The sequence below is a fragment of the Solanum pennellii genome, chromosome 3, assembly GCF_001406875.1.
Source record: "Solanum pennellii chromosome 3, SPENNV200".
Taxonomy (NCBI): Eukaryota; Viridiplantae; Streptophyta; class Magnoliopsida; order Solanales; family Solanaceae; genus Solanum; species Solanum pennellii.
The window spans coordinates 31,475,551-31,488,851 of record NC_028639.1 but is presented as its reverse complement, the minus strand read 5'-3'; the positions used below and the strand labels follow the sequence as shown (position 1 = coordinate 31,488,851).

Here is a 13,301-nt window from a genome sequence, read left to right as displayed (position 1 = left end):
AATTTTTATGAGGAAGGTATTCTCAAGTGACTGCGGTAGTGCACTAATTTCTTTCACTTCTTGTTGCAACATAAATTGTCAACTTCCTCCATAAATTTGATCGCTCGTTTTTTTAGGTCAACTTAATGTAAATTTTTAAAATTATTTTACTTAAAAGGGTTACCAAGGAGTCGGTTCTAAGTAAAATAGAATTTGCCTTTTTATTTTTCCTTAGAGTGTGTTTGGTATGAAGGAAAACATTTTCTGGAAAATATTTTCCAATTTTCCCATGTTTGATTGGTACAAAAGTTTTGGAAAATGTTTTCCAAATCAACTCATTTTCCTCAAAATTAAGGAAAATGACTTCCCTTCAAAAACTAAGGAAAACATTTTCCAAAACTCTCCTCCAATTTCAAATTATATTTTTTTTTGGGAAAACATCAATTTAAAAAAATAATTTCAATTTCAAAATTTTATTTTTTCACCCGATCCCTGACACCCCCCCAACCCACCCACCACCGGCCAACTTCAAATTTTTATTTTTTCACTCCTACCCCTCCCCCACCCATTACCCCCACCACCACCCCAAAAAATAATAGTTTTGTTTTTTAAAAAATATTTTCAATTTCATAAATTAATTTTTACTCTACTAAAAATAAAAGATGTCTCTTAAAAACATTTTTTATTCATAAATCAAAAACTAAAAATCATTCCGGGAAAATATTTTCTACTCACCAACCAAACATGAGAAAATAAGTCCAAAATCTACTTGTATTCTAAGAAAACATTTTCCATGAAAAACATTTTTCTCCATACCAAACACACCCTTAATTTATCGTGTTTTACAACAAGTTCTCTAATATTGAGTATAGAGGAAGAAAATAGAAATGGTTTCGGTTCGAGTCCTCTTTTCATAAGGATGACTAATAGAGAGTGGTTCGAATCCTTTTTACTAGGGGTTTTAAAAATGAACCCAAACATATGTAACCCGCTCAATTCGCCCAGAATTTTCAGAGTTGAGCTCAAGATAATTTGAATTGGGTTCAATCTCAACTCATTCAAGACTAATTCATTTAAAAAGAAATCTCAATTGAGCCCAATTCAATCTCTAATTTCAATCCATTTTAAATTTTTTAATTAAGATATGTTTCTATATTGAAGGTATGAATTATCATCTATTTAACATCTTTTAGAATTTATCTATCAATTTGTTACTTTTTTAACAAAAAATTTTTGAGCGGAAATTTAAATTGTGATTATATAAGTAAATTATCAATATGTTAAATTATTGAGATTAACCGTATCAAATTGGGTGGGTCAAGATCCAACCCGTTTTTAGCCCATTTGAGCTCAAAGTAAATTTGAGCGGATCAAAACCCAATCCAACTTCTATTCAACTTTTTATAATATTTCCAATTTCAACCGAACCCGTCCAGTTGGGACGAATCTTATTTTTACATATGGAGTCACTTGCACTTTATTTCAATATATATAAGTATTTCACAAAATTTGTACTTAGTCCAACTTTAATATGCTATGCTAGATGGAAACCATGCATTATTGGAGTTTAGATTGTAGTAGTATATCAACTCTTTTTTAAAATTACTTGTATCAGATGTTTAATAAAATGAGTGTTCAAATTTTGATTCATTCAGAGAAGACAGGTGAAGTTTGTGAGAGAAAATTGTAAATGAAACTGCTACAATTACAATGATATGGAAGAAATACGCAGGGTTTGCGTTTCTTTACTCTCATCATCTTCTAAAATCTTCAGTTTTAAGTACTGCTATAAATCCAGTTCCCATAAAGCTTCAACATAATTCTTCTTCGCCTTTGCTTCCAGTCAATGTCCAAGTCATTCATGCCAATAAAATCAAAGATGGGTCTGCTCGCGACTTATCTACCACTAACTATGTTTTAAGTCTTTACACAAAAAGTAATCATTTAGTCTCTGCACAGAAGCTGTTCGATGAAATTCCTCAAAAAGATGTTCGAACTTGGACGATACTCATATCGGGTTTTGCTCGATTTGGGTTTAATGGAAATGCATTATCGTTGTTCATTAAAATGCGAAAAGAGGGTATTGTAATTCCTAATGAGTTCACTTTATCTAGTGTTTTCAAGTGTTGTTGTAGTGTTAGTAACGGGCTTAGATTAGGAAAGTCCATACACGGCTGGATTGTCGTTACTGCTGCAGTTGATTTGGATGTTGCTTTGGAGAATGCTATACTTGATCTTTATGTTAAATGTGAGTCTTTGGGTTATGCTAAACGCTTCTTTGAACGGATGAGTGATAAAAATGTCGTGTCTTGGAATATAATGCTGGCAGGGTATCTCGGTACAGATGATATGGCGACAAGTGTTGAACTCTTTAAAATAATGCCTGAAAAGGATGTTTCAAGTTGGAATACAATCATTGATGGACTTTTGCAACATGGGTTTGATAGGGATGCCCTTAAGCTCCTACGTCAAATGACCTTAGATGGGACTTCTTTTAACAATGTTACGTTTTCTATATCATCAGCGTTGATGTCTTCGCTTAGAAATCTTGAATTAGGAAGGCAAATCCATGGTAAAGTGATGAGGTTGTCAATGTACAAAGACACACTTGTAAGGGCCTCGTTAATTTTTATGTACAGCAAATGTGGTCAGATGGAGAAGGCTTCTAGGATTTTCCAAGGATTTCGTCAAGGTATTGTTGAAGTACAACATTCACATTCTGTTCCGTGGAGTACCATTATATCAGGTTATATTCACAATAGCTTGCTGAAAGATGCTTTACAAGTCTTTAGCTCCATGGTACGTGATCAATTGGAAGTTGATGTTTTTACACTCTCAAGCATTGTTAGTGCCTCTGCAAGTAGTGGGCTTTTGGAACTTGGCTGGCAGATTCATGGCTATGTCCAAAAACTTGGACACATAAGTGACATATTTTTGATTTCAGCAATTATTGACATGTATGCCAAATGTGGAAAGTTAGATTCTGCTCTGTTGTTTTTTGAGCAAACCCAAACTCGGAATATTGTGGTATGGACTACTATGATAAACAGTTATGCTATACATGGAAAAGGATCTGATGCTGTTCAGCTATTTGAGCTTATGCTGAATCAGAGAATTGCACCAAATGAAGTAAGTTTCATTAGTGTTTTAACTGCATGTGGTCATGCAGGTTTGGTGAAAGAAGGATGCAAGTATTTTAGGTTGATGAAACAAGTTTATGGCATCAAGCCTGGTGTTGAACATTTCTCTTGTATGGTTGATCTTTTTGGCCGAGCAGGTTGTTTAGATGAGGCTTATGATTTCATTCACGAGAAGGGCATCTCTAGCATGTCTGAAGTTTGGAAGGTACTCTTATCTTCTTGCTTGGTGCACAAAAATGTAAAGATGGCAAGACATGTTTCTGAGAAATTGCTACAACTTCAGCCAAGTGAACACAGTCCTTATATTCTGTTGTCAAATACTTGTTCAGAGCATGAAAATTGGGATGAAGCATCAAAGTTAAGGGGTTTGATGCAGGAAAGGAAAGTTATGAAACATCCGGGTCAATCATGGACTTAGTTGAAGAATGAAATCAAGAATTTCACATGGTTGTTATAAGGAAAAATCAGCAAGAAAGTTAAAGATTTATTGAAACAACCTTCCGTGCAACTGAAGACACGCACCACTGATAGCGAGAATGTGAGATGCAGAAGAGGAAGAGAAGAGCAGGCACATATGGATACAGCTTTGGATCACCAGATGTATTATTTGCAGCCCCCCCCCCCTCCCAACCTGAACTCTAGTGCCATAAGTTTGACGCATACGTAACAGTTCTAAGGCTGCATTCACAGATTACCAGTAAATAAAGCTGGTTATAGTTAGGGAACATGGATTTAATTTCTTTATTTGATATACTTTGATCATGTTACTATTTATTTTTCTGAGTGACCTAGAACAACAATTGATCAGTTCTGACTATGTGCAATATGTAGTCACAGTTGCCTCAGATTGTCGGACTAACTTCAACTGACATAGCAGAATCTAACTAGAGGTGATTACATGTCCAGTGAAATCCCACAAGTGAGGTCTGGAGAGGGTAGAATGTACGCAGACCTTACCAATACCTCGTTGATTGTGTTTGAAATAGTATGAAAATCATGTGACTTTATGCTTTCTGTTTAAAATGTTGCGTCTTTAAATCCCAGTAGTCATATTTGTGGAACCTTTAAATCCACTAGAGTAACTTCTTTTTGAGGACAGTTTGTATCAGGGTGTCTTTTACTATACTAAGTTTTCAACAGTAAAACATGCTCAAGTCCATTTACATTAGCACCACTGATATCCAGAAACCATATTGATGAATGTCTTCTTTTCCAGGTAGCAACTCTCAGTTTTCTCCACCTCATTGGAAATTCAGTGTTCTAAATACATATATGTGTACCTTTTCGAGAACTGTAATTTTTAGATGATGTTATTGTGTCCTTTCACTATCAGGTGATGCTGTCAAAAGAGGACGCCCATGAAGATTTAAATTGAACCTGAAGGGTTAGAAATTCACAATCATGTGCAGCAAGTCATTTTTACGAAAATCGGAACTTCAATTTTAAAATTTCTGTCGAGAAATCTCTTATTCTGCTGTATGAAGATGTTAATATATTTAGGAATAACATTTTAATTTGATGTCTACATTCACAACCCATGTAAAATTAGGCCAAGAGTTGAGCTTTACTTGTACGAGACTTTGTATATGCCACCCTAATTGGATCGTACCACTTTTTTATGACGCCTAAAGAACTTCTCAACTTGAGTTTGAAAGCGCAAAAATATGGTATAAGCCTCATATTTGTAACTCATAGGAAATAACCATGTAAATTTGCTGAAGTCACCAATGAAAGAAACATATTCACAAATTTTATTAATTGTTGAGAAGGATCCCATACTCAGTGTGGACAATTTAAGAGGATAAGGAATGCTAGAACCGAAAATCAAAATTTGGTAGTTTATGACTCTTCCCATATGAATTGAATTGTTGGAGTTCATACTGCATTATGTTTATCTGTAGTGTATTCAACAATGAATAAAGATACATCATTATGGAATACTCCTAATTATTAGAAGTAAATAGTTAAAAAGTTGAAACCAAAGTAGAAAGAAGATAAAGGTAGAAAAAATAATAGTACCAAGGAGGATAAGAAACATTCATTGTCCACTTATTAAAAGTGATTTGATCAATGCAATAAGTTAGAAACAAAAAACAACTTCTTGCCTATGCTATTCAAAACAAAAAAAGAAGGAATTTATATTCCCCTTGGATAGAAGACCAGCCAATTTTCTCTTCAGTTGTTTCAACTCCTCGATCCCTTTCACATATAAATGTCCTTCTCGTAATTTTTTTTGAGTAAGCTAAAATCCTCACTCTAACTCAAAATGTTAATCCTACAGGAAAGAACTTGACAAGTCTTTGCCATAAAAGATCAGAGTTAGGAGAAAAAAGTTATTATGAAATCATAATTATGAATATTTACACGGAATAAGGTTTTGGAAGAGGCATATCCTTGATTATTCCACACAAGACATCATTGTCTGGCATGTTATATTCATCTTTCAAATCTCTTTTTGGAGAAAGGGCGCTAAAGTAAAGTTGTTGCCCCAAGTATTGTCTTTCCAATGAGTTGGATCTCAGGTTCCAAAGACCAGCATTATCAAGAGTGGTCATTATGGCTGCCCATGAGTTAGGATAAACTTGGATTGTATTCCTGGATACTGCATCAAGCAAATTGTAGTTCTTCCTCTTCTCTGGGGTCCATTTTCCAGGTTCAATCCTACATGCACAAGGTAAATTAATTATATCACTATTGCAATACCCATGATTTCAACTTAACAAGTTCAATTTTTAATATTCCAGCATAATAATCGTAATTAAAGGCACTCACGCAACAGCGAAGAAGGAGTATCCGGCCAAGTGAAAAGATTGAACACTCTTTTCATGGTTCTCAAAGATGATCTCCACATAGTTACGGTAAATAACTTTAACTACATTGGGTGCGAGTGTGATCTTCTCTTCTGCTTTCCCAGCTGGAGGTTCATATTCATCCTTCATAAGGTCATATTTGAAGACCTTATCTTCAACACCATAGTATTCAGCCAACTTAATTGGGGTTGTAGGGTTCACATGTGAGATACCATTGAGGGCATATCGGAGCTTTCCGTCCACTGTCCCAGCTGTATTCACAAGTTTGATGGTGCGTGTAATGTTGATTTGACCATAGTGGTATGATCCTTGTGGATTAGGTCTAGCTGCACTTGCCGTTAAATTCCAACGGAAAGAGCGAAATTGGTTGAGTGACCAGGCCCAACCAATTGGGGCTTTTGGCAACTCTGGTGAGGCAGGGCCCTTGCCATTAGTGTAACGGATTATGGATGTAGCAGTGTGGGGTTCCTTGGTGAATCGCGTAGAGGCCACAAGGAGGTAATCCTTGGGATCTTTATCAGCAGTCACTAAGACAGAGACGCATTGTCCCAAGTGAATATCTAGTGAATCATACATGTTTTGCACAACGTGAGATCCTTCTATTTCCACCAATTTCATGGTATGCCCTTGGATTCTAACATTGATGGAATCCTTGCTACCTGCATTACAAAACCTATACCTATATGTCTTTCCAGGGGTCATAGAGAACATTGGCTCATCTTTTCCATCGCCTTTTCCACCTTTTCCATTGATGATTACTCCATCAGGCCTTCCCATCGAGCGCCCACTGTCCAAAAACTTTCTCAATTGAGTATGACTTTTGGTGTACCAATCACTCACCAAGACAAAGAACTCATCGGCAGGGTTAATATCAAATGGGATGGGAATCAATGCACGACTATGGACACTTAATCCACCATATCCACCAGCTGCTCGATGCAAAGCTGTGGTAGGGTAATAAAAAAAGGTTCCAATTTGATCCTTGACCTGGAAATGGTATGTGAAATTGCCCCCTGGAGGAATGGGACAGTTGGTGCCAAGGGTACCTTCTTGCCAAGAGTTTTTCCTCTGTTGGATGCCATTCCATGTGAAAAGGAATGGCTCATCCAACTGGTTGAAGACATTGACAACAATGTTATTATTGGATGTGCCATTTATTACAGGTCCTGGAAATTTATCATTGATCAAAATTACTTGCTGAGGAACACCAAGAGGAGAGATGGTACCATAAGTCACTTTCCATTCAAAGGTCAAAGTAGGATCTCCTCCTTTCACTAGTGATGTTGAAAGACACAACACCATCAATACAAGACCAAATCTCAACTTTTCCATCTTGTCTTTTCGGTTTTTTTTTTCTATTTTTTTTCTCAGTTTAATTTTAATAGAAACAATAAAAAGTGTTCAAAGAAATGATTGTGCATTATGTTGAGAATGACTAACCTTAACTTTTTATTTATTAAGTGGTGTATGTGAGGTTGTTTGGTGATGTAAGATTAGTGATTGATTCTTGTCCAAACAAAAATTCCCGTAAAACTTTCAACACTTGTCCGCATGCATCGTTTGCTCAATGGTATTTGCAATTGTCTGTTATAACATATAATAATAAAAAAATGTGAAGTTCCACTTATTTTTAGAGAAAAAAATAAACACCATATGATATGAATGTATTGAAGTACGCATTCTTTTTCTTAGACAAATAAAAATAAAAGTTATAGTTCCTTCTTGACGTTTATAAAAAAAAACATGCATCATTCATTAAAACTCTTCTCAATATTCAAATTTTGGCACATGATTTAAATTTGTTAATTTAAAATTGAATTCAAATGGCAAAGATAATATTTATTTTTTTTACCTAGAGGCTATAAATTTGTATGTCTATTTTAATATCCTACAAGGATACATTAGAAAAAATAAAGTACCTAGTTTCTTTTAAAATAGTCACTCTACATCTATCCATCTATATCTATACTAGATTTCGTTGCACATGATTATCAATTCAGAAAATTTAAATAAAGTTTGAATAATGAGCTCTCCGCAAAATAATATTGCTGATTCTTTTATAAATATTTAATGTGGATCGTCATATATATATATATATATATATATATATNTATATATACATACATATATATATACATACATATATATATATTACATACATACATACATACATACATACATACATACATACATATATATATATATATATATATATATTTAAAATTTATTAGTTAAATGCAATAATGTATATATTTATTTCAGTTTGATGAGGTTCAATCATGTAATTTGTCGTATCTCACTAATATTACCTTATATATGATATTTGTTGTGTATTTTTCTTGTCATCTAACCAGGTGTGCTTTGCAAGTGTAATCCACTTAATCTGTTTAGATGTCATATGATGACATGAACATGTGGAGAACAACTACAATTTATTTTTTAGAACTATTAATGTATATTACTTTTTATTTTATAAGTTATAACATAATAAATGACATTCTTTTTGTTGGCTCTTATATTTGACTTCTCCATTGTCTATGTACATAAATCAAAGATAATCATCTGACTGTCCATAATTAACTGAGAAAGGTTTTCGTTTTTTTTTTAATCGAAAAAATTAAAAATTAAAATGAAAGAATATATTTTATCTGTGAAATCATATAATAACATGTTTATCTTACAACCAACAAAGATATAGTTCATATACTTGTAAATAATTTTTAATTTATTCAACCAAGCATGATTCGTTCAAGGAAAAATAACAATACCGTGTTATTACATAATAATATGAAAAATTATTGGTCAAAAGTTAATATAAGAAATAAGAAAAAAATGAAAGATAGAAATAAATTAATGTATGAGAATTCATAATATTATAACTATAACTAAAGAATATAAAAGAGTGTGAATAACATTTGCAATAATTAGTAATAACTAAGAGAATTTATAATGTTATAACTAAAGAATTAATGTGCAATGGATGAATTTCTAATAAATTTATAATTACATAAATATGACTTTTAATTAATGTTACTATTTGTTTGTAGTTATTGAATTTTAATTTAGTGTAGAGACAAAATAAAAATGTTTATTCGATATTACTGAATAAGAAATTTATTTTGTTAATGAGAAATTTTAAATGCTTCATATATATTCACATATTTTCACATCTGTTATGAGTTTTTTTTTTAAATAGAACTCAGAAAATTTTAAAATAATATATTTCAAGACACACACTAATGAAAATATTTATCTCATAAAATTAGATACTAAATAATTTATAAAAATTATTGACATAGTGAGTTTATCATTTTACCCCTATTAATTATGAAGTGGATGGCTTAAAAATTTAAGATTTTCAAGAAATTGTACCTTTTTCAAAGTAATTGATTGAGGGCATAATAAGTAAAATTATTTTTTCCTTTCTTGATTTGTTAAAATGGACAAGTAATTAGGGATATCAATAAAAGAAAAAACGGACAAGTAATTAGGGACATTAGAGACTAGTAATTAGTAAAACAAAAGGACAATGTTTACATAGTAATTCCTAACAATCTTAATCACACAAGTAACATTGATAAATAAACTCATTCTTTTGCCTTGAGCATAAAAAAAATAATTCGTGATAATTCTCTAACTCTTGAGAAGTTTTATAATTTTGAAAAAAATATTCACAAACATATATCTAAATCAGAAGAGAAATTGTTAACAAAAATAAATGAATTTAGACTGCAATAAAAATTAAACTAATACAAATTTTCAGGGCGTATTAGAAGTCATATGAACTTTTCTTCGTTGAAAATACATAGATATAAAGCAATAGTAAATCAATAAAATAAAAAGGCAGTGTTTATATAATAATAAGTAATAACCATTTTGAAGCAAACTTCCTGACAATCTAAATCACATAAGTAGCATTAATAAATAAATTCATTCTTTTGTCTGGACATCAAAAAAGCAAATCGTGACAATTCTCAAAATCTTGAGAAGCTTATTAATTTTGGAAAAAAATATTTAGAAGCATATATCTACATCACAAGAGAAATTGTTAAAAAAAAATGAATTTAGACTACAATAATAATTTAACTAATACAAACTTCAACTGACGTTATTACAAGTCATATAAACTTTTCTTTGTCGAAAATACTTACATATTAAGAAAAGGTAAATCAGCAAAACTAAAGGGCAATGTTTATATAGTAATAACAATTTTGAAGCAAACTTTTGGACAATCTATATCAAATAAGAAGAACCGATAAATAAAGTAATCCATTTGACTTGAGTATAAAAAAAAGATAAATCCTGACAATTCCGTAACTCTTGAGAAATTTAATAACTTTTGAAAAAGATATTCAGAAACATATGTCTACATCACAAGAGAAATTGTTAACAAATGTTAACTCCATATATTGGAACATTACATACTAGTGTATATACTAAGCGAAAAAATAATTATTATATCATCAAAATTATTTTCCTCAAGTGCTCGAGGTTAAAGAATATACCCTCTTAGGATAGAACAATTTACTTCATCAAAATAGTGGTACCTCATATTCCGTTGAACTTTGAACTCACTAATAACACAATTTTTTTTTTTAAATGCAAGAAGAATAATAATAAAAGATTAAAAAAATTTGTGGCTTAAGAATGAAAGGGAACTCCTCTATTTATAGTCAACAAAGGATAGTATGAACAAGAAGTTATGACCTTTCCGAGAAGTTACAACCTTTTAGAAAAGTCACAACTTATTGAAAAAGTCACAACTCTTTAGGAAATCACAATTCTTTGAAAAATTTACTACTCATCGAAAAATCACAACCCTTTAAAAAAAGTCACAACTTATCAGAAAAGTCATAACTCATCGAAAAAGTCACAATCTAAGTTAGAGATATTATAGTAATTTAACATTCAAGTTAGGAATTTATGCTTTTAAGGTAATAAAATTTAATCTAATTTTATATTAAAATCATGACGGTCCTTACAAAAGTTGATTGAATTTTTTGTCCTTTATTAAAAGCTTCTGCAATAAATGAAATTTCAATTTACTATTTTTCTTAAATTATTATTTAATTAATTTTATAATATTCAATATCTTATTCAACTGAGTTAGCCACTTAAGCATACTATGTAACTAAACTATGGGCCCCGAAGGCCGGGAATAACAATATCTAAAATATCAATAATTTATTCGTGATATAAACTTTGTTAGATCCTCATAAACAAACTACGGGTATTCAGAATTTTAAGATCATTGTATGTAACTTGGAGAAAGCCAGATCTTTCAAGACCATCTTCACTTGGTCATTAAGGTCATGACATGTACAACAATAAGTCGTCATGTAAACAAAGATAGAGGAGGAAGAAAAATGAAGTATTTGTTGATCAATAAGGTCGCGACTAAAAATATAAACATGCTTATACTGCCAAGCCTCTAAGCTGAAGACTGGAAGCTAAGGAAAGAACTATGAGTATTGTATCCACAATAGACTCTAAGAGTGTCAATAGCATTGTAATGTCCCATTTCTTATGATTTTCCTTTTAATTATGAAATGACCATGTTGTCATATTCCATAGCATTTTCATACTTAGTTTGTATTTCGGTAATGGTTGGTGTGTCCCCCGATGCGATCGGATGTGTTTTTGGTGATTTGACCCTTAAAATTCTTGATAGGATCGACTTTGGTCAACATTTTGAGTTCCAAACATCAGATGAGAATTTCATCAGTTCCATCTCATCCGGAATGTTGAGTTTGAGATAGGATAGTGATTGGTTAGGTTTCCAAGGCCTTGGGTTGAGTTTTGAGTGTTTAAGTAAGAAGTTAATTTTTTAGTCTTAAGAGTGATTCGTGAGAATATTTCTATCATTTGACCTCTTTTTAGAAATTTACTATTCCATTGAGTTTGGAATGTCAAATTTAGAGGGATATAATTATGTTTACTTTATTTTTATCGGACGCAAAATGATTCCCTAAGATTCATTCTGAGGCTTTATATTGATTTTGAGTTGTTGGTTTTTAGTTTTTATTGCAGGTCATTTTATACCTTCGCACGCGATTGCGACCCTCAGTCTCACGATCACAACGCGTCTTCTTCGTGAACTTAGCGATCGTGACCCATTAGTACATGTTCGCAATGAACCCCCTTTTCTCTAGTCTTTGTTACCACGAACAAGAGGTCTCACAATCACTATATATTACCTTTCATGTCTTTTGTGATAGTGAGAATTAGTGGTTCGTGATCGCGATAAGTAAATTTATCTGGACATAATCCAAATTTTGGATTTCCCCAAAAATTCTCATTTTCACCATTTACAAACTTTTGGGGCTTTGGGAGGTGATTCCTGCGTGCTTCTTAGTGATTTTCTGTGTGGATAAGCTCCCTTTTATTATTCTGTATCGTTTGTTTCAAGATTTATCTTTCGAAATACTCTTTTAAACCTTGATTTTTAAAATGAATAGTGGGGCCCTAAATTTGTAAAATTATATTTTCATGATTTGAAACTCGTTCCTTGACAGATTTTAATTGGATTTTTACCACGAACTCCTCATACCTTGTAGAACTTGATTTTCAACTAAAAATCTGATTTTAGCCTTCTATTTTTTTGAAGTGATTCATGGACTATTTTACCTTGTGTTTCAAATCCTATCAATATGGGTATTTTTGCTCTCTTTTTTATGAACTCTTTTTCATTCTTGATAGTTAATGATCGTTCTGGTGATCGAGTGGTTGGGGAAGTGCTCCAATAGATTTTTTCCAGTGATGTTTTGGCCTTGAGGTAGGTTTAAATATACCTCTTTTAGATTGAGAGAAGTAATTAACATTTCTTAGAGATTCAACTCTGCAATGAGAGTCTTAGAAGTTGGTAAGTGATGGCCTCCTTATTTAGTTCATATGATGTCTAATTGTGATGATTAACCTGTGTGGAGACTTATGATTGGGTCGATCGGGGCTCTCGACTATTAGTGGCTAGTACGGAGTTCACATTCGAAGTTGCATTCATCCAAGCCTGATCCTACCCTACCATCCAAACTTGTTAAATAGCAGCTGGAATTGAATGAATCAGGGGTGGGTCTATTCTCATGACTCGATTTCGCTGATTTCCTATTTATGTTTACTTGCGCGGTAATTGAAAATAATTTCCAAAAAAAATCTTTAGAATTGGATGTGTTAAGCATATAGCTTGCGTTCCTTCTGAGCCAGGATCAAACTCTTCTTTTGACATGATTGAGCCCTGCAGTGGTAGAACCTAGTGAACCAGTCATACGACTAGAAACTTGAATAGTCCTTATTTTTTTTTGATATTTCGAGGATAGATTTTTATCGTACTATACCATCTATACTATCCAAAGAAGTAAGGAGAATTCTCATCCCG

The 13,301-nt window shown here is 32.4% G+C and overlaps 2 protein-coding genes across 2 annotated transcripts in view; one reads left to right on the top strand and one right to left on the bottom strand.

The window, feature by feature from the left end:
* Positions 1-3,537, top strand: part of LOC107013315 (putative pentatricopeptide repeat-containing protein At3g23330) — a 5,857-nt gene extending 2,320 nt beyond the window's left edge. The window contains exon 2 of the mRNA XM_015213255.1: positions 1,754-3,537. Coding sequence (XP_015068741.1) covers positions 1,754-3,537 — 1,784 coding nt within the window. The remainder of the gene's footprint in view (positions 1-1,753) is intronic.
* Positions 3,538-5,004: 1,467 nt separating this feature from the next.
* On the bottom strand, positions 5,005-7,373 carry LOC107013895 (L-ascorbate oxidase homolog). The gene is made up of 2 exons (XM_015213772.2): positions 5,892-7,373; positions 5,005-5,780 (listed from the first exon to the last, which is right to left on the bottom strand). Exons 1-2 carry the CDS (start codon positions 7,259-7,261, stop codon positions 5,480-5,482), a joined length of 1,671 nt encoding a protein of 556 aa, XP_015069258.1. The 5' UTR covers positions 7,262-7,373; the 3' UTR covers positions 5,005-5,479.
* Positions 7,374-13,301: the final 5,928 nt, after the last annotated feature.

Bases quoted from the DNA above. Each gene is read 5' to 3' on its own strand.
- LOC107013895 (XM_015213772.2), bottom strand. From the start codon at position 7,261: ATGGAAAAGTTGAGATTTGGTCTTGTATTGATGGTGTTGTGTCTTTCA. The intron at 5,781-5,891 runs GTGAGTGCCTTT...TTGTGCATGTAG, and splicing joins TACTCCTTCTTCGCTGTTGC to GATTGAACCTGGAAAATGGA.